The following is a 20459-nucleotide window of genomic DNA, read 5'->3' on the forward strand; positions in this document are numbered from 1 at the left end:
TCAGCATGCGTTTTATCTTTTACATTATATTTTAATATCCGTTTAATCTTTTGCAAGACTATAAAACGATAATATTTAATTTTTGAAAAATCCTACTCTGGCACATAAAATCTCTCTAGTTATGAAACACATTTAACAGAAAATTATTATGATACAGAAATGTTGCGGAATATTTTCGCATTTCTTCTTCCAGAACGTAAACAACCTGATATCCTATTGTTCTTGTTTTGTCTTGTGCTGTCCCATTGTCCTCACAGTATATTTAAAGATCATGTGTACCTAAAAACGGTTGCATGATGACATATTAACTTGCATGCAATAGAGCAATATATGCTGTTCAGCATAACATATAGTACATCTCTGCAAATAAACTTTTTTCCACCTTGAATTGCGCAAACGTTTGTTACTAGCAAACACCTTATTCTTCTCGGCATGAAACTCAAAAGACACTTTCATTTTCTATTGCCTTATTGAAAAATGGTTTAGACAATCTGTGAAAAGTCTGTTTCAAATTTCTTTTTTAAAACATTTCTGTATAATGTAAATGGTTTTAATAATCACAATTCTCTTCAGATAAAATTGAAAGGCATATTCTTGTTTTCCAGAAAATTATCATTTTAAATTTAATGAAGAACCTATTTGAAAATCGCATTTTACCCGCAAAAAGGAGAGTGTAAATGAAGGAAAACAAATTTACAGTCTAGAATAGGTAATTCACATTTATTTCTTTCCGTCTGATTTGCCTCGTAACCATGCTAATGATAACTATGGTAGAAAGTCGAGTTCTCTCATTTCCCCCTTTCACTTCATTTCTGCTTAGCGTGTTTCGCTTCGTGAAATGCACAGAAATGAAGGCTGAAATGAGTTAAAATCTCAAATGACGTGAAGGAAATAAATGCCATGCTGTGAGGACGACGCGCATGACGATTGCGAATGGTGGAAGGATGGAAAAGCCTTGTATAATCATTAGAGATTTAAAACTGAAAAAAATCCGCAATGCCGTCGCCGGGGTTTGAATTCCGAAACTCACGAATATGCGTCGAGTGTGCTTCCAGTTATACCACGAAGACTTGCAGAAAGGAGGCAGAAAACACCTCATAGCCTTAATGTGCAGAGTTAAAGTAACAAACTCTAAACTGCCGGATGCATTAGCATCCCGTCTTTATGTTTTGAATACAAAAATGTTAAAGTAATAGCAGCAGAATATATCAGATTTAAACATTTATTTTCGCTTCAGCTCGAAGTTACAGGAAAATAAAACGTTAACAAAATTAAATTCAGTTTCCCACTGGCTGAATAAACAACAATTCAGATTATTTAAAGTTTAAATTTAAAGCTAAAGAACCTGCCTGCGCTCTGTGCAACAACTACGCAATTGCAAAGAGATACTCACTACGAATCAGCAAAACGATACTATAAACGAAAGCAGCAACGGAAATATAAATATTTCAACATAACAGATTGAGAGAGAGACCGATTCTCCCTTTTTAAACGGAGATTCTTCCTAATAATTCAAGTTCGTCCAGAAAAAGATTTGACATAAGAAATAACCATGTTACTGAAAATAAGCCTTACCATTTAATGACTAATTTATTATGATTGTCAACAAAGTGATTTGAGTTGTTGATTTTCTGCCCTAATGTCAGTATAAATAAAATATGTTTATGTAATGTGTTTCCATAGTAAATGTAACCGATCAATGGTTCTATACAGCAAATAGCAATATTAATAGATTAATATTTGTTTTGTTGCACTTTCCGATAATTGGATTTCATATCACATCCAGTCTATGTATATAATTTGAAATGCAATAGGATAAACATAAATCAAAATCTTGACCTGAGCGTACCATCCTTCGAACAATTACTGATGTTTATTTAAATGCAACTGGTTTATTATATACTCTTTTATCGTTAATTTGATGTAAATGTGTTCTTCTCCGCTCTTTTCTTATTTCCAACTACATTTTTCAGCATCTTACATTACAGAATATCTGAAAATGCTGTGTACGCACTTTAGATTATCATAAACTTAGTGCTTACTAAAAAAGATAATTTTCAAATTACGAGTAAAAGCAAATCTGCAGAAATATTAATTTTTTTTGTCAATATCTGTTTTTCAATGTAGTTTTCATCGCTCAAATATATTTTCTTGGAAACTGTGCATCATCTGTACATCTTGCTCGAGTATTCGGTCGAGACTATTTACACTGGATTATTCTAAGAACTTAACACTTCTTAAGACAGTTTTCCAAAATGCGATGTATGCGCTATTTTGAAATTATACTTTTGATTTTCAAGGGCTTCTAAAACATATCTGCGGGCATTCTGAACAATTCTAACTGCACTTTACTTATTCCTACTTCAAGTGACGATAAATTACGTAAATGGAGTTGTTTAAAACTCTAGTGTTCTAAATGATCTTTTGCTTTTATTATGTTTTCAGACTTAAAGGCAGATAAATTTTTTTTGTTATTAGACTAACTCCGTCCATAATTTCAAATTGATTGAACGTGACACATTACAGCATAAGCGTGTGTAAATTGTTGAGTCGCTAAGTATATAAAGTACTGATTACTTAATTTAATGAGTACTTAATTTTGAAGTGTTAAATAAGTAATATTTTGAATTACATAAATTAAATGGTTTTAAATCACTAAGCTTAGTATCAGCTTTGCTGTTAGAGACTGATTAAATTTAAAAAATAAATTAAAAACTTTGTATCTCATCGATTGCCTGCCTTTTGGAAACTAGCTGTTTAGTCAAACGCAAAAGATAAACTAAAGATCTTACAAGTCATGAAATAGCAACACTTAACAAGCTGTATTTTCGGTAAATATCACGCAACGTAATTTAACTAATGACAGAATAAATTTGCTAAGATTCCGCCGAAGACATTCCTGATGTCCAAAAACTGTGTTTAAGAAGTATCTGGGAGTAAAGAAGCTTCGGACTGTGTCAACTTTGGCATTCGTGAGTGAATTACATCACAGCAATTTTAGGCAGTTGACATGTGTGCGTGTATCCGCAGATACTTGAAAATCGATGCTTTACATTTTGAAATAAATTTTAACATGAGTCATTTCAGTAAAATTAAGGAAACTGCTTGTTTGGCAATATTAAAGATATCACGTGACTGAAAATAAATGAATGATATTCGGAGCCATCATTTTCATTTCTGCGTTGCAGAAAAGAAACACGTTCGTCTTTTGCAATAGCAATCTGAGGTATTAAGCAAATAAATATTACATAACACGTGATTAGAGATTGAAATGCGGGAAGGCAAAAAATGCTTTAACTATAAAAATACAAACTATTTTATTATACAGAAATATAAAATCAAGAACAAATGTTACAATTAAATATTATTAATAACAGCAGTAAAATAATAATTTAAAACTCTAGAAACAAAACATATAACATGAAAAATAAACCACTACAGTATTACAGTATAATAAGGGAATAAAAGATGTGATATTATTACTAAGAAGAAAAAATATCTCATAAAAATATTGTTGTATAGTCTATTAATAGAAACACATTAATTAACTGTATACTTTTGAATTGTGATCGTAAAAACATAATGCATCTATTAAACTGGCATTAAGCCTGGAACGCAATTTTGTGCATAAATTACCTGCAGTTGAAGATGCTTTCTCTGCATCCACACCGCTCGGTGCTGTTGCTAATAATGAGTGATGTACTTCCTCTAAATATTTGCCTCGAAGTCCTTCACCTTGTAACAACTCAATCTCTCGTCATTAATTTTAATGCTTCTGGAATTGAATTATTTTAATTTCAAATATATAGACTATACTGCTTTACATAACGTCTAACAGTGACAGATAGAGTCTGAAAGGAAAAAAACAGTTTATTTAAAAATCCTGTTAGTACAGCAATATCTTTGCGATGTTATATGCTTTGGGATAGCAGAAACATGTCAATAAAAGAATTGTTAGGTGTGATTTTTAACATAAAAATACTCTGTGTATATGAGATGCTGCATTAAAGCTGGCGAAATTTCTTTAAAAGCACTTAATTATACCTTGATTTTTCTGTACCTCAATCTTTTCCCCTATATTTTTATTAAGTCTCCGTTACAATATAACATTGATTCCATCATCATTCCTGTGACTGGAAATCTATTACCAGCATGTTATGTTAAAATGTTCAGCACCGCTTGCGAATTTGTTTAGACCGCGGCCGTTGATGGAGCTAAATCTTTCCCCATTCAACTTTCAGTTTAGGAAAGAGGAAGAAATCGCAAGGAACTGATCCTGGTGACAAACAAAAATATCGTATTCTCTGGTATACATATGCTGCCCTTTTGTTCACGATAAAAAGCAGTTGAAAATCAGGGTTGCTGCTTATAAATGGGAGTGATTAGAAATAGGTACATACAAACATGTGACAAGACAGCAGTGCGTATTTAGCGATTGAATATAAAATCTTATTTTGTTCGATGAACGTTACATAGGATGCTGTGGGACACCGGTACCGGATACTGGTAGTTCAAGCAATTACTAGTGGTATTGACAGTGACTATAAATAAGAAGTATTAAACACAGAAAAATGTTCCTTTTGATCGATAATAAATTTTTTCTCAGTGTGAGGTATGCACTGTTTCCGTTTTAGCTGCTTCCAGCCCTTCAAAAGCAAAAACATATTGTTGATGGTAAACAGGCTATCCGTGGATTTTCCTCGATAATTTTTATGTTTTAAATCAGAGGTAAAACTTATGGGTGTGACTTGTACATGCGCGTGGCTTATACACGTGGAAAATACGTAAAAGGCACCTGTGATTTTAAGGGATGCCAAAAAACTGCTGCATGGTAACTCATTCGTAGCACAAATTTATCAATAAGCTCTTTTTATGCTCCGAAACGGTAAAATTCGTTTGCAGTTTTTCCTAAAGATAATATGGCAACGTCAAAAACAAGAAGAATCTCCTACCTACCATCTTTCTACTACCTAATCATCTATCTACTGGCTTTTCAGTATAAATTTATGTGCGTTTGCAACGATCTCTGGGTTTCTTCAAACTCTCACGAGGCTACTTTTAGAGTGTTGAACCAATAATAGGTTATACCTGGTGAAACCTATTTTGACAGAAAGCTTCTTGAAGCATTTGGAGAGTTTCTGCTTTATTTTACCAAGTTTTTAGCAAAATGTAATGCTCAGACGTTCTTCTTTAGCATCTATTTTTGCACGGGATTCCCATCAAACCAATAAAATCGGGAAACCGATCAAACGAATGCTAAAAGGACGTTCATAGGAAGAAAAGAATTCCTAAGATTATTTGACAGAATAATTTATTCTTGAAAGGGTATTCGCTTAATTTAACTGTGAAAATATAAATAAAAGTGGTTGCTGATATTTCTTTCTTATTTTCGTGGACTTTCATGGACATGAGTTCTTATATGTCATGAAAAATTGCCAGCGGTACTTGAATGGTATCAAAATGAAAATCCATCCTCATTCATTTCGAGTCGTAAACTTTGTTTGTGGATTTGGAAATACAGAGTCCAGAAATCTGTGTACTTCATTAATTCTAAATTAATTTTAAGTAGTTAATTTAATAGTTTCACAGTTTAATTAAGCGAATACCCTTTCAAGAATAAATTACTCTGTCAAATAATCCTAGAAATTCTTTTCTTCCGATGAACGTGCTTTTAGCATTCGTTTGATCGGTTTCCAGAGTTTATTGGTTTGATGGGATTCCCGTGCAAAAATAGATGCTAAAGAAGAACGTCTGAGCATTAAATCTTGCTAAAAACTTGGTAAAATAAAGCAGAAACTCTCCAAATCAATTATATTCCATGATAATGATTTTAAGAATTTTTCCCCGAAATGTTACAGAATTGGTGTTGACAACTTTTATACTAAAACTAGCGACATTTTGCACATACTAAAATTTTTTTGATGCCTTATCTATATTTCGATTAGGAGTCTTGATCTCGAATTTTTTGGACTAGACTATACTAAGTGAGATCAATTTATAAAGACACATGGCTGCAATGAGATGAACGATAAGTCGACTTTATTAAGTGAAATCGCCGTAAGCTTAAATTCGTCCAAACATAACTGCGTAAAATAAAATAAGGAATCGCCTAACTCCGAGTTCGCTTATGTCGGGCTAGCCTAAGACAGGCTACTATAGTAAATGAAAACAATGAAATATAAAAATAAATATACGTATATCTTATCAGAGAAGGATAAAAATAAATATACATATATCTTATTAGGATAATTTCATAATCTGCATGTCTGATCTGGATTATTCACTTACGAACATATTTTTAAATATATATCTATATGGGGTTTTAATGAAATTCAATAACTTTTAGTGTATTAATGACTAAAGGAATTTAATTTTATGTGCATTTTTTAAATTAGACTGATTAAGTTAAATTAGTTATTTACAGTTCATGTTCATTTTAATGTACTTCATTTTTTAATAAGTGCTTGTGCATGCTCATGGAATGAAAAGAGATGTTCTTAACACTAGCAATGAAATATTTTCTGTAACATTTTATTATTTGCACCACGTTTTACTCCATTGTGATCTCAAGGTTAATTTTTGCGCAATGAACGTAATCAGAAAAGATGTGAAAGTAATTATTTGCTTAGTATCTTTTTTCCTCCTAACAACCTTTCAGATGTTTGAATAAGAATCTTCCGTTCGACAAGATTGTTATTCACTTTCACTAGGCACGAGCAATTTCTTTCGACTTCGCTTTTTACTAATATTTCAGACATTGCTTAAACCGCAAGAGAGGCAGGAAATATTCGCGAATAAATTTTGAATTTTTGTTCAAACTCGAAACATTAATCCGTTACGCTTCATCAGTGCATGTGTGTTTTTCCCTTGCAGATGTAGTTATAATTTTAAATGTAAATATATACAGAAGTGTCATATTGAACTCTTGTACAGAGATGCAATTACACTTATAGCAGTATTATAAATTTGCAACCTGTTTAGTTTACTAGTTTGCTCTGAAAGTAAATAATGTGAAATAAGTGAATAATGTGATTAAAGGGAATTTTAAATGTAAAATGAACTGATTGTTTCAGCTAAGTCATTTAACTTTATGTATTTACCTTTCTGTACACAGTTCGTAGGGTTATAAGTTATGTAACACATTTATATTTTAAATAAAAATTTTTATAAAGTTAATTGGAAATTTAGAAGTTAGTTGGAAGATATTTCTATTTGATTTTGATGTTGCTTAGCTGTTCACAAACAACTAAATTCTGAAATAAAAATTTACTTAATTAGTTTTGAAGTAATTTGCACCAATAACTGTGTTTTGAAAGTGGACAAAATTAATTGGAACATTTTTCGGGTTGCTTTCATTGTTACTGACTTGCGTATGAAGTACTAATTGAAATATAAGTGAAAATATAATAAATATCTGAAAGCATTTCTGGTTAATTTTATAATAAATTATACTAACAGTACATTTTTGATGAAAGGAAATTCAATAGTTTTTATAAAGCAAGACTGTCAATAGAAACTAAATCATAAACAAAATAAAAAATTTTTGAATCAAAGATTTAAATTAAATTTTCAACTAGTTGCTCTGTATATCTAACTTTATACTAGCAGCAGTAGTTTGAAAAAATTTTAGTTTCTTTATATATAACTTTCTACTCGCAGCAATATTTTGAAACAAATGTTAGTTTCTTTATATATTAATTTGTACTAACAGCAGTATTTGGAAAAAAAATTACTTTCTTTAGACCTAACTTTGGACTAACAGCAATATTTTGAAGGAAAAAAATGAAAATCTGAAATGTTTCAGAATTTAAATTACGTCCAAAGGGTTTTTTTTTTTAACATTTTGTATGTTACATTTACTATTTATTAAATATCACGTTCTTCGCACTTAAAGCATAAAATTCAGCTGAACAGCAATATCGTAAAATAGTTTTAAAATGAGCATATCTTTAGAATTTCCGATACAGAGACTCACGCGCTGGAGATAAAAATGTTTTTTTCTGTATAACGTTGCCATTGCTCGCTTTGAAATCCTTGAGTTTGTTAATAAAAAATTCGTTAAAGTTTTACAAAATAGGAAATCGATAATAAAACAAATTCCAAATTTGCCCTTCCAAATGCCCATATTCGTAGGAAGATTACGTCATACAAAATTCAATGGCTCTATGTACCGTTGCTCTATCACAATGCGAGAAATATATTTAGGCAGATTTTTCATTATTTAATTTCTTTACATATAACACAGGGCGATAATACTTTGGGCAACAGTTTGAAAAGTGGTTCGCCGTTTGTAGTGAATCGACGCAAAATCGCAAAACGAAATCAATAGTTCAAAGCCTCTTTGAACTTTAAAAAGAAAAAAAAAAAAAAAAAATCTGAAAGGTTTCAGATTTTAAATTACGTCCAAAGGGGCGTTTTTTAACATTTTGTGTGTTACCTTTCTTTATTAAATATCATGTTCCTCACACTTAAACCATAAGATCCAGTACAACAGCAATATCGCAAAATACGAGTAGTTTTAAAACGAGCATATCTTTAGAATTTCCGATACAGAGACTCACGCGCTGGAGATAAAAATGTTTTTTCTGCACAACGTTGCCATTGCTCGCTTTGAAATCCTTGAGTTTGTTAATCAAAAATTCGTCAAAGTTTTAAAAAATAGGAAATCGATCATAAAACAAATTTCAAATTTCAAATTTGGTCTTCCACATGCTCATATTCGTTGGAGGATTACGTTATGCAAAATTCGATGACTCTATGTACCGTTGTTTTATCACAATACGAGAAATATACATACATTTACGCAGATTTTTCATTATTTAATTTCTTCAAATATAATGCAGGACTCTAACATTTTGTGGCAAGAGTTTGAAAAGTGAACCGACATTTATGAGTCCGACGCAAAATGCCAAAACGAAACTAATAGTCCTTCGGGATTCAAATCCCTTTGGACTAAAAAAAAAAAATATTAGTTTTTTTTATATCTAACTTTGTACTAGCAGCAGTATTTTTTTAAAATATATACTTAATATATTGCCTCACATCTTAGAGGAAGTTGCCAAATAATCAGAATATACGACATTCTGGAAACTATGCTCAAAACAATCTTTCAGTCAAGCAACATCGCCATTTTCGTGTTTGTTATACTGTTTATACAAGTTATACAAGTTTGAACGGTTTTTATGAACAAATCGGGATAACTTTTGCCTTAAACTCAATATTAAAATAGGTTCGAATCCCGCGAACGGGCTGGCTGCATGCGCGTTTACGTGGTTTTCTCCATATGTAACGTGTATACGAACCAGTTTCCCTTAGAAAGTCCTCCACGAAGGCATCCCTGCCTTTAGGCAAATAGCCCTCGTGTGCTTTGCCATAATTGAAAATCTTCCTTTGTGGAATTTTCTAGCAATAGAAGGATACTGGCGTAAATTTTCCTCAGGAATGCAATAGTGTTTAGCCGAAAAATCTCTGAAAGGAGTTTGACAGATAGCTTGTGAGCAATGCCGAATGTTTACAGTTCTATGATTTTTTTAAATTGGAAATAGATCACTGTGTGCACGGAGAGAGGAACAGAATGATTTCGAGAAAAATCTGTTATTAAAAAAATTTAATGGATCATTCAGTCTTTACATAAGAAATAAAACTTGTATTTTAAATTGCTAAAGTGTGTTTTCCTTTGATATTTTTCGATTTATAATAATCAGCGATAGTTTGGAGATCTTTTAAAAGAATTCGGCAAAATTACCAGCTTGTACCCGATTAGCAACTTTTACCTTTTCATCTGTAAAAAATTGCCAAATTTCCCCAAAGCCAGTGCCTTAAAACTTAAGTTCTATTAGAGTTTAGGCATAAAATATCACTATTTCTTTATAAAAGCCATTGGAATACGACAAAGGGAACATATGCGGAAATGGTGATGTTGCTTGACTGAAGAATTGTTATGATCATGGTTGCCTGAACAGTTGTTATGCTTATAGTTGCCAGAGTTTTACACAGTCTGAAAACTTAGCGACTTCTACTAAGGTCATTGCGATAACACAATATTAAAGAACCTAAATGTTTGAATAATTTATTACAAACATCTTGTGATACATTTAATTATTTAACCATTCAGTCAGCATGGATAACCACAGCATTTATGTCATAGATAAGAGTAGCGACTGAACAGTTGGTTGAAAATAATGCCAAAACGAAACTAATAGTCCTTCGGGATTCAAATCCCTTTGGACTAAAAAAAAAAATATTAGTTTTTTTTATATCTAACTTTGTACTAGCAGCAGTATTTTTTTAAAATACTGCTGCTAGTACAAAAGTTAGAGTAAGTAACTTTTAACAAAAGTTAGAGTAAGCTAGTACAAAAGTTAGCAGTATTTTTTTAAAATACTGCTGCTAGTACAAAAGTTAGAGTAAAAGTAAAAAAAGAGAGGGAAGTTATATAACTTTGCTACACTAAGCATTATGATTGTAAAACAAATGTTTAGAAACATTTAGTGGGATGTAAGATTTTTCGGTGAAAGAAGTTCAATTAATATGAATCAGAAAGTGCCATGAAACTTGTATTGCATTAATTACTTATTCCTTTTTCTTAAAAAAATAATGCTTATAATACTTTCAGAGGAAATTTATTCAAAACCAGTCACAAAATAAAAACACTAATATAACCGCATTCAAACCTTATATAACCGCTAATTACTATTTAAATATTTAATTCTTTACAGATCGATTAACTGCAAAGCGTTTCTTACCTCACGCACCACTATAAAACACTTTATCTGAGTTGGTAGTTAATAGCCATAGACCTTGTTGAACTTCTTTCAAGATCTGTGGAAACAATTGTCGACCCAAAGGCTCTTCATCGTAGTAGAATGATATCCTTGAAATCTCTTAAGAAAAGATGTAGCTCAATGTGCAGTACATGTTTACTCTGTAAGATATAATATGTTTCGATACGTTTACCTTATAAACAGCAAGTAGAGAAAATGTCTGTATTGAAAATTATTGGAGTTACGAATTCCACAATCAATGCACTATACCTAAAAGATTATGAAAATCAAACCAAATCCGTGAAAAATTTTAATATTACTAAATCTTCCCTTGACATAATGATAAGGAATCCGGATGCCTCGGGCCTGGGTATGAATCCCGGAAAAGATATGAATGTTTGTTACTGTATAATCTCTTTGGGTATAGAGGCACTTAAAACATTGTTGAGACAAAAGCTGTGATGAGAGGTTGGTCGATTGAAAGAGAGTGTAGAAACCCTTGGATTCGTCCTTTGGGAATTCTCTTTCAAAACTGGGACTAAGCTTGGCAAATTCGTATTCCCTTCTCAAGGTGTCCAAACCGGAAGCCAGCGACAGGCACAAATCATGCGCCTTTGGCCATGATGAATTCTTGGCCTTCATCCAGTGTTACTCTCAGACATGTGAGATAAATCACAAGAACAATATTATTATATAATGTAATAAGTAATGTGAGTTTATAACGCCTTTAGTGCATGAAGATACATTAAGTCATTTTATTAAGGTTTCCGCAAGCACATACTAGTAGTAAAATGTCTAATCATCTACAGCGCCAATTTTTCGGTTCGTATCACTTCCAAGAATTTTTAATTCAAGAATATAGCTATTTTCGAAACTGCCTCATTAAAACCTATATTGAAGGTTAAAATACTGAATACAAAATATTAGAATGGAATTTATCAAACAGCACCCTTAGATCTAGCAGATCCCTCAGTTTCTTTTTGACATGCCATTAGTTTGTCTTGGTATTTTTACAATATTAATAACATATTTCAAACTAGTTATTAAAATTTTTATATGCGTTTTCGTCTTTGGAGTTTTATTCTCCATCGCGATAGATCCAAGATCGCTCCATCCAAGATAGATCCACAATAACGGATTACATCCATTAAATCCAGAGCTAAATTTACAGTGTGGAGATATATCAAACTGCGCTAATGTTTCAAAAACTACCAAAATTTATATATGTCTTTGTAAAGAGGGAAACAAGAAGTAAAAATGTGTAACCCCTTTCACATTCCTTTTAATTCTGTTCAATGTAGTTTGTATCATTTGCTTAAAACTTCAGTACTGGGATGTTTTCGATTGAGCCTTTCTTGGTTTATCATAAAAAATAATTAAATAATAAAGTTATATTTGCTATAAAAGTACAATGAAAATTATTAACATTATAGCAAAGTATCAGTAATGCGTTTCATATCAGCCACTGACTAGTTAAAAATAGATCTGATGTAATAAAACAAATGTGTTGTTACGGTATTTATCAGGGAAAAGTAGTAATTATAATTAATAAAAATACAAGAAAACATCATTGATCCGTTTCTTCAAATTATATAATATACTTCAAAAGTATGAGTGATTGTTTTAAGCAACACTTGAATTTGTTTCAGGTTTCCTGAGATGTCAAAATCTTACTGGCTTTGGAAGGGAATACTTTGTTGGATATTCTTATTAAACCTGTTTTTAAATGGTAAGCATAAAATTTCACAGTTTATTTATTAAATTTACATTTATTTGCAGTGATCCAAGAATACTTTTAGCGATTTGATATTAAACATAAGGCTGTTTCAGCTAAGCATGTTCAAACTTCTGGTAAGGGTAGGTTGCGCAAAAACGAATTGGGATCGTGTAATAATGCAGGGTAAAAAATATCCATCTTCAATGCTTTACTGTACAAAGAGGATAAGAGAAAGTATTCGAAGTTACGACTATGAACTGTCACATACGCTTGACAACCTGCCTGCATGGAATGACGTGCATGCTGAAAAATTCCTAGATTTTTGAAGCAGTTATAAGCGATGCGTGCTATTAAATCCTCATCACTTTTAAGTTGGTTGTGCTGCCCAGATGGTATAGTGGTTAGGGCAGCCGACTGCTATACCGAAGGGACCGGGCTCAATTAATGACAATAGCTACTTTTTGAATGCTTAAAATGTTTACTTTTGGTTTTGGTATTTTTGCAATTGAAGACTTTTCTTAGCAGATTTTTAGATTTTTAAGCAAGAAAGTCTTGAAAATACTAATTAAAATTCTGACTAAAACGTTTTTTCATTCATGGTTTTAAATTGAATTTGTGTTCCTTGGAGGTGGTATGTGGAAAATTTTCTTATCATAAGTTTTATATATATATATATATATATATATATATATATATGCACCGTATTACCCCCTAGCAAGTTTAGCACTAGGTTCTGAAAATATTCAAAATATCCGCATTATTTTCCCCTTCCTTAGTTCGTTCAGAGAAAGAGGTCACCACTACATTCTTCTGGATTCTACTATCATGGCAGCTTTGCGTGATGCCCCTCGAAAGTCTCATCATTACCTAACCCAACATTTTTTTAACAGTCCAAGAAAAATACTGTTTTATTGATTATTGCAGTATTGGCATAAGGTATGTTGTTTACAAGCAATAAATAACGGATAAATTCAGATTTTTATCACAGTTTTCCAAATAAATGAAATGCAAATTTTTATCTTTGAAAATAACTATTCATTGACCTTCGTCAAAATCGATGACTCTTAAGTTTAATTAATGCAATTTCCCGCTTTGAAAAAGAATGAAATATACAATGTTTTAAAATATGTTTATTATTTGATTCCAGTAGCACTGGAAATAATAATTCTTAATACACACTATCATTCTCTTTTATGATAGAGTGTATTAAGTGTGTATCATTCTATTCTGTGATAGTGTAACTACCCGGGGAAAAAATAAAGGAAGCATTTATTGATTAACAAAGTATGTTGTTTGACCACTAGCTAATTTTCCGCAAAGTTAGACCTTTCAATTGGGGCCTTCCCATCGAATTTTTGTTGAAAATTCTTTTTTTTAATCTTGTGATGGATTCGTAATATAAATACTATGATTCCTTTCAGCAGCTGTCAGCAGCTTGAATAATCCTTAGAATAATAACTTATCATAATTTCTATGTTACTTTCCAGACTTGGGAATCAACTTTGAGGAATAATTAATAACTATTTGTTGAGAATGATTTCAACTTATTTCAAAACTGCTTTGACAGTTTGATTGCTTTCGGGATTCAATAAGAATTAATAAAAAATTACGCTTTGTCTATGCTGTCAGCATGCGCTTTTCTCTAAAAATGAATTAATCGGAAGGATTAACTCTTTCAGTGTTTTTACGATTTCCCAGCGTTCGACATCTTGAGTAGTTCTGATTCGTTGGTGCTGGTATATAAAAAATATCTAAATTACCTTATGCATGCTTGTTTTTTTTTCTCTCATATCTAACAAATAAAAAAGGAAAGTTTCTAGTAGGAAACCTGCTTGTGATTAATATCAGGCTCCTATCATTAAATTCTGTTTAGTGTAATTTTTAAAAAAGGCGATAAATCCTCTCTTTCTTTTCTCTTTCAAATGCTAAACTCAAATTAAAAATTGTTCTGCTCTTCCCTTAATCGATCATGGCAGAACTAAGGAATGCCTTTGTGATAGGTGTCTAAGGTAACCTCCTTCGTATTCACGATGCAGAAGGGGAAAACGACAAAAATGGCCATGTAGCTACCGGTTTGCTGTAATTTGATCTTGGGTTGAACTAACACTGTTCAGCGACCATATTTATTTGGTCATTGTGGGTCTGCCTTTTATTACTGTAAACCAGCGCGCGACGTTATACTGGTTGAGATCTGTACGCTAACAGTCTCGGCTCTGTGGCACACTATACTCAAACCGGGTTCCCATTTCTGTCCTCCGGATGATGAGAGGAGAGGTCGTACTTGGTGACCAAAACCATCAGTCCTTCTTCGAAGGCAACTGAAATGGCCAGACTTCGACCATAGTAAGATAAGTCCGCTGGGGAATAAAAACCTTTTCGAACCTTCTGGAACACATTTGCCATATCCGGGAATGATCCATATACGGGATGTATAACCTCTTTTATCTTTACCTGTCTTTTATCAGATGCAATGGGACGGCAGTAATAAGTAAGTACACGAAGAAAAAATCCGTATATAAATTATTGCTATTATTATTATTTTCGACATTATTATTATTGTTGTTCGACATTATTATTATTATTGCCATTATTATTATTAGTATTGTGGTGCTGTGTTTTTATTATTGTTGTTGTTTGATTTCATTGGATAAAAACATATGGCTTAGTAAATTAATTAAAAAATAGTAAATTTTTTCTTTTAATGAAACGAGGGTAATAAGGCGAGTGAATTACATAATCAGTTGAAACTTTCTCATGTAGTATCAAAATACAGAGGTGGCTAGAATAAGTGGAACTCTCCTTGGAATAACAACGGGAACTTGAAATACTCGCTTTTTGTTTTTGTCTGTTACAGCACATTGTACAAGCAGTTACACCCCTTTTTATTGTATGATTATTTTGCAAAATTTTGAATTTCGGTTGAGATTTGTAAAGTTTAGTTCATAGGAAGGAAAAATGAGCGACTTTATTCAGTTTCAGAAAGGTCAGCTGGTTGGTACCCGGCTAGTTGGTGCATTTGTTAATATCGGTCAAAAAATTATTCTTGTGGTTGAAAAGTACTCAGAACAGTGTACAATATTCATTCCAAAACTTCATCTGTTAGGGCACAGTTGTAGGAGAGAAACGAAACTTTCTGATATGGCTAGAGAGTAGTTTAAAAGGATTGTTGCGTCTAAAAGAAAACTCGTTACATCAAAGGTCATTGTTGACTTTAATATGCATTTACAGAACCCAAATGCAACACATACAATGCAAAGGGCAGAATATTACAGCATAATTAGCATACTGATGGCAGAAGTGCTGTCTCGAAAATCTCTTGCTATAGAAATAAATGAAAAATGGAAATTACTATGATGCCGTAACCATAAAACATAGAATTCAGATCTTTGGAGAAAATATTGTTTCCTGAGCAGTCAACTTTCACACTATTCTTTACCTCAAGGCTGATCTACGTATGGAGAATATCAGTAAAATCTCACGATCCAGACTCTCTGCTTCTTACAGTAAAACATGGTGCCGATTCAGCTATGATTTTGCAATCAAAATGCGGTTTCCAGCAGATCCAATTTTTCCTTACAAGAAAGAATAGGTAGCGGCGATTATGTGACTATTTTAAATGACCATGGCCATACTACATTGGCGTTTCCTATGAATAACTGCATCTTTCGTCATGAATTCACCGAAGTTAGATTGCTAGACCGTGTTTCGAAGAACATGAACATGAGGTTACACATTTTCTCTAACTTGAGTAATCATCAGATTTAAATATTGTTACGAATTTTGTATGTATCTAAGTTATTTTAGTGAAATTATATATGAAATTGAAACTTGTTTTCTATAATATAACATAAAATGTTTGAAGAGCTCTGCTGTAAAAATACGATTTCAGGGCAAGTCTATTTGCTATTGAGGTAAATGGTCTATCTCTCTGTCTATCCCTAAATTGGCGAGATATCGCCAAGCTAGCAATTTTTATCACCAAATTACCCAATTACCAAAGTGGCAGGAAATTACCCAAATTCGCTAACCTTGGAGGTAACTGTGATTCATACTGTAACTGAATAACTGTTATTGATCACTTGTAACCTTATCCGGCCCTTATATGTAACTTTAGCCGTAAATGCCATCCAATAATTTTAAGAAATGAAAAGCATTAGAGATTTCTCGGCGGCCGGAAGAAAACTATATAAGACCGTAGAGAGTATCAGTTTCTCAGTTTTTAGTTTAGATTTGACTTCGAAGTATTGAGAGATCGTGCAAACTTCGCTCTTTGGATGTGCTTTTCATTTTATTGTGTTTAACATTATTAGTAGTCTGAAGTGGCAACTAATGATTGTGCTCTGCTATACTGAGAAGAGCTGTACGAGTACTTTTGTGGGAAGTTCCAAAACTATAAAGTGTTTCTTTTGGAACAATAACTTTAATCAATCCACCACCTGTTCTCTGTGCATATAATCCATTACGAACCCGTAAGCACGTAACATTAATTCATTGAAATCATTAAATAGTCATTAATAGTCAGTAAGCATTAAATCATTGAATAAGAAGTTAATCATTGAAGTATGCGTCGTAAAATAGAGTTAGATTCCATTTTCTTTTTCAACATGCCTCAAGTTTTATTTGGAGCAGTTTCTGATAGGAAAACAATTGTCTGTTACTGCCTGTAGAACCTCTATGGTTTCATTCGAAGAAGGATTCAAACAGCTTTGAGTGCTAAAATTTCTTTTACATCTTAACTAGTAGAAAATTTTGTATTCTTAGATATTTCCTCGAATTTAGGCAACATTTATATATTTATCTGATAAGATTTAACATTCAAACACGACGACGTTCGTAATCGTACATTAACCTATAGTTCATAAGCTTGTAGAGTCATTAGGTTAATTGGAAGCAGAAAGGAGGAAAAATATTCAACCGCCTTCGCCGGGAATCGAACCACGGACCTCTGGAATACCGGCCCAGCGTGCTACCGTTACAACACGAAGGCACGCTAGGAAAGTGGGAGAAATACCTTATATACTCCCCTTTTTAAAGGGCGACTAGGGTTTTAGGGGACCTAGTCGCCAAATCCTGGGTGCGGAGAATCATCATCCACAACCCTTTTAGTTCGGGCGCCACTTGTAGAGTCATTAGGTTAATTGGAAGCAGAAAAGATGAAAAATATGCAACCGCCTTCGCCGATAATCGAACCACGAACCTCTGGAATACCGGCCCAGCGTGCTACCGTAACACCACGAAGGCACGTTAGGGAAGTGGGAGAAATACCTTATAATCTAACTTACGGAAAATGACATAAAGAAATTTCTTTTTATTTACTGTGAAAAATATCACCTGGCAAATAGCCTCTGTTCCTCTTTCCCTCAAATAAATACAATGGTAGCGAATCCTCGACGTTTACTAACGAAAAATATTCGTTATTACTTTCGTCATTTGTTTTCTTTATTACTTCCATTACAAAATTTGAGCAGGAGTGGATTGTTTACAACACAGTTTCTTTCTCTGCGGACGAAAGTAAGCTTTAAAATATATTTTAGTGGTTTGGATGTCATTTATTTCCAAATCTAAGATTATCTATTTTTTCATTATTAGGTGTTGATGGTCGTCGTTACGATAAATGCTTCACTCCTGACGGTCGTGAAGGTGTCTGTGTTGTAAAGCGGTACTGTCGTAAGGCCAACGACGAACAGTTAGCACCTTGTGATGATGATGACTACTGTTGTCCAATACCAACCACATCCAGATCAGCTCGGCCTCCTGCTCCTGTTGAACCGGAGCCACAACCAACAGAAATACCTGTTCGCAGGCCATCTAGCATCAACAGACCCAGTCATATCTCTACCTCAAATGACAGGCCCCCTCCACGTCGTACAGACGATGACGATCGACCTAGAAAACCTTTGACAACATATGACCGAGAACCTCAACCACCAAAGGTTTACGATGATCGAATACCAAGTTACGATGATTTATCAGATAACAGACGTTTTGAAAATCGTCAGACTGACACAACTGCAAGCGATAATAGGAGGTATGATGACTCAGTGAGGCATTCTTATGATGATCGTCCAAAGATCCAATCTGACAGAGACAGGACATTTTCAGATCCATATGACAGAAACAGAGGAAGACCAGGGGGCTTTCCAAGGGAAGCATCATCATCGTCTAGTCGTAAAGGGTAAGATACGTTTTGTAATCTCTTTATATTTATGTAAAAGACTTTAAATATTAAAGAATGCCTTGAGAAAAAATGAAGTTTGTCCCTTAATTTATTTCATAATGTAATGAAATCTGTCATAATGTAATGAATTTCATAATGTAATGAATCTGTTTTTTTCCAAAAAATTTTTTATTATTATAAAATGAATTTAGGTTAGGTCGTTAACTGAAATCTTCGTGCGAATTAAAACTGTAAAGTTTTAGAGATATTTCTTCTTTATAAATAAGCTCCAAAACAAATAAATTGAAACACTCTGTATCCTAAGCATTCGTATTTATCTGCGAGGTATTGTTAGTGAATACTACTACTTACATACTTTCCCTTTGACTTTAAAAGTAACCAAACTTGAGCCAATCATTTCAGCGGAAATTCGAGTGAACAGGTCTTCTTTATTTAGTTAGATAATCAATAGATACAAGTTTCGCTAAATCACATCATCAAATGTATTATTTGCGTGTCACATTTCTTCACATTATATCGCCACTCCTTATTCGTTTTTCAATAAAATTCCATACAGATTTCATTTTTTAAAATGCCTGGATCTTGTACCTATGAAGATATTCCATTGCATGCTGTTCCATAGAAAGAAGGCCCTGAATTTTAATCATTTTTAAAATGCAAGAAGGAAATATAAAAGTAGCAGTTAATTTGTATTTTTCTTAGAAAACTAAACTGGCTTATCGAGGATTAATGGGGTTACGTCAAACGAAAATGGAGATGTAATAAATGTGTTGTGTGTTAACACATATTTGTTATTAGCGCTAAATCACACTGTTTGGTAACAGTTCTTGTTTGTCGGAAATGGTCTACAGGGAAATATATACTACCTGAAGTATCTTAGAAACAAATGTGAGTATATTCAACTGGTCTTCGAATGATAATTCCTTGTTGGAGAAAATTAAGGAAAGACGAAAGAAATAATAAAATGTATTCCTATGCAGTACTATGATTAGTTTAAAGAATATTTCCGTACTGGCTATCAATCTTTAACATATTTTTGCAAGATAAATAATTTATCAGTTAATCTTATGTATAAGAGCATAAATTATTTTTTTGGATATTTTATTTTCTTACTTAATCAACAATGAAACCTGAAAACACACGTAAATTTTGATAAGCTATTTACTACTTAATAAAGCTTTCTCTCAAATATACGTTTATAAATTATGTAACTGCATTAATTTTCAAAAAATCAAAATTGAGTAAATCATATTCAAAAAACAACTGGTAGATCGATAAAAATATCGCTCAAAAAGCGAAGTGTCCATCTCGATAAAGTAATACCACTCGGACTCATCTCTTACGGGGTAGTCCTGGTTAAAAAAGGGGTGACCGTTTGTCACTGGAATCAAAGTCCTGAGAGAGGCAGAGATTCGCAAAATCTTCAAACATGATACGAATTGAAAAACAAGGTGAAAAAGTAGTTTTATCAAGTAGATTCAGAAGGTGAAATCATCCCATGATATGATGAGCCATTCCAAAAATACAAGCCGAGGAAAGCATATGAGCTCTAGCATTAATTGTGTACGATCCTTTGAAAGCAGATTGGAGTTAAATTTCTATCTGTAGCAGGCGAAGTAACAAGGCTACTGAGAACATCGTTAGCAAATCCCTGACTAGAAAATCTACCTTGAATTTATTCCATGGGTTTTTCCTCTTTGAGCATCTTTCTGTTGCATATTGTAGATGTTTTTAAAGAACCCATGAATCTTGTGAACAAGGGCAGGAGGAACTTTATACTGATTACCCATCTCCAGACTTA

The 20459-nt window shown here is 32.8% G+C and overlaps 1 protein-coding gene across 1 annotated transcript in view; it reads left to right on the plus strand.

Annotated features, from left to right (window-relative positions):
* The window catches only part of LOC118199963 (uncharacterized), a 74707-nt gene that overhangs the window by 17314 nt on the left and 36934 nt on the right, over positions 1-20459 (plus strand). The window contains exons 2-3 of the mRNA XM_035371870.2: positions 12413-12492; positions 18070-18655. Coding sequence (XP_035227761.1) covers positions 12423-12492; positions 18070-18655 — 656 coding nt within the window. The 5' untranslated portion in view covers positions 12413-12422. The remainder of the gene's footprint in view (positions 1-12412; positions 12493-18069; positions 18656-20459) is intronic.

Source organism: Stegodyphus dumicola, chromosome 7 (assembly GCF_044657685.1).
Source record: "Stegodyphus dumicola isolate Sdum_Otavi_A_Nest chromosome 7, ASM4465768v1".
Classification (NCBI taxonomy): Eukaryota; Metazoa; Arthropoda; class Arachnida; order Araneae; family Eresidae; genus Stegodyphus; species Stegodyphus dumicola.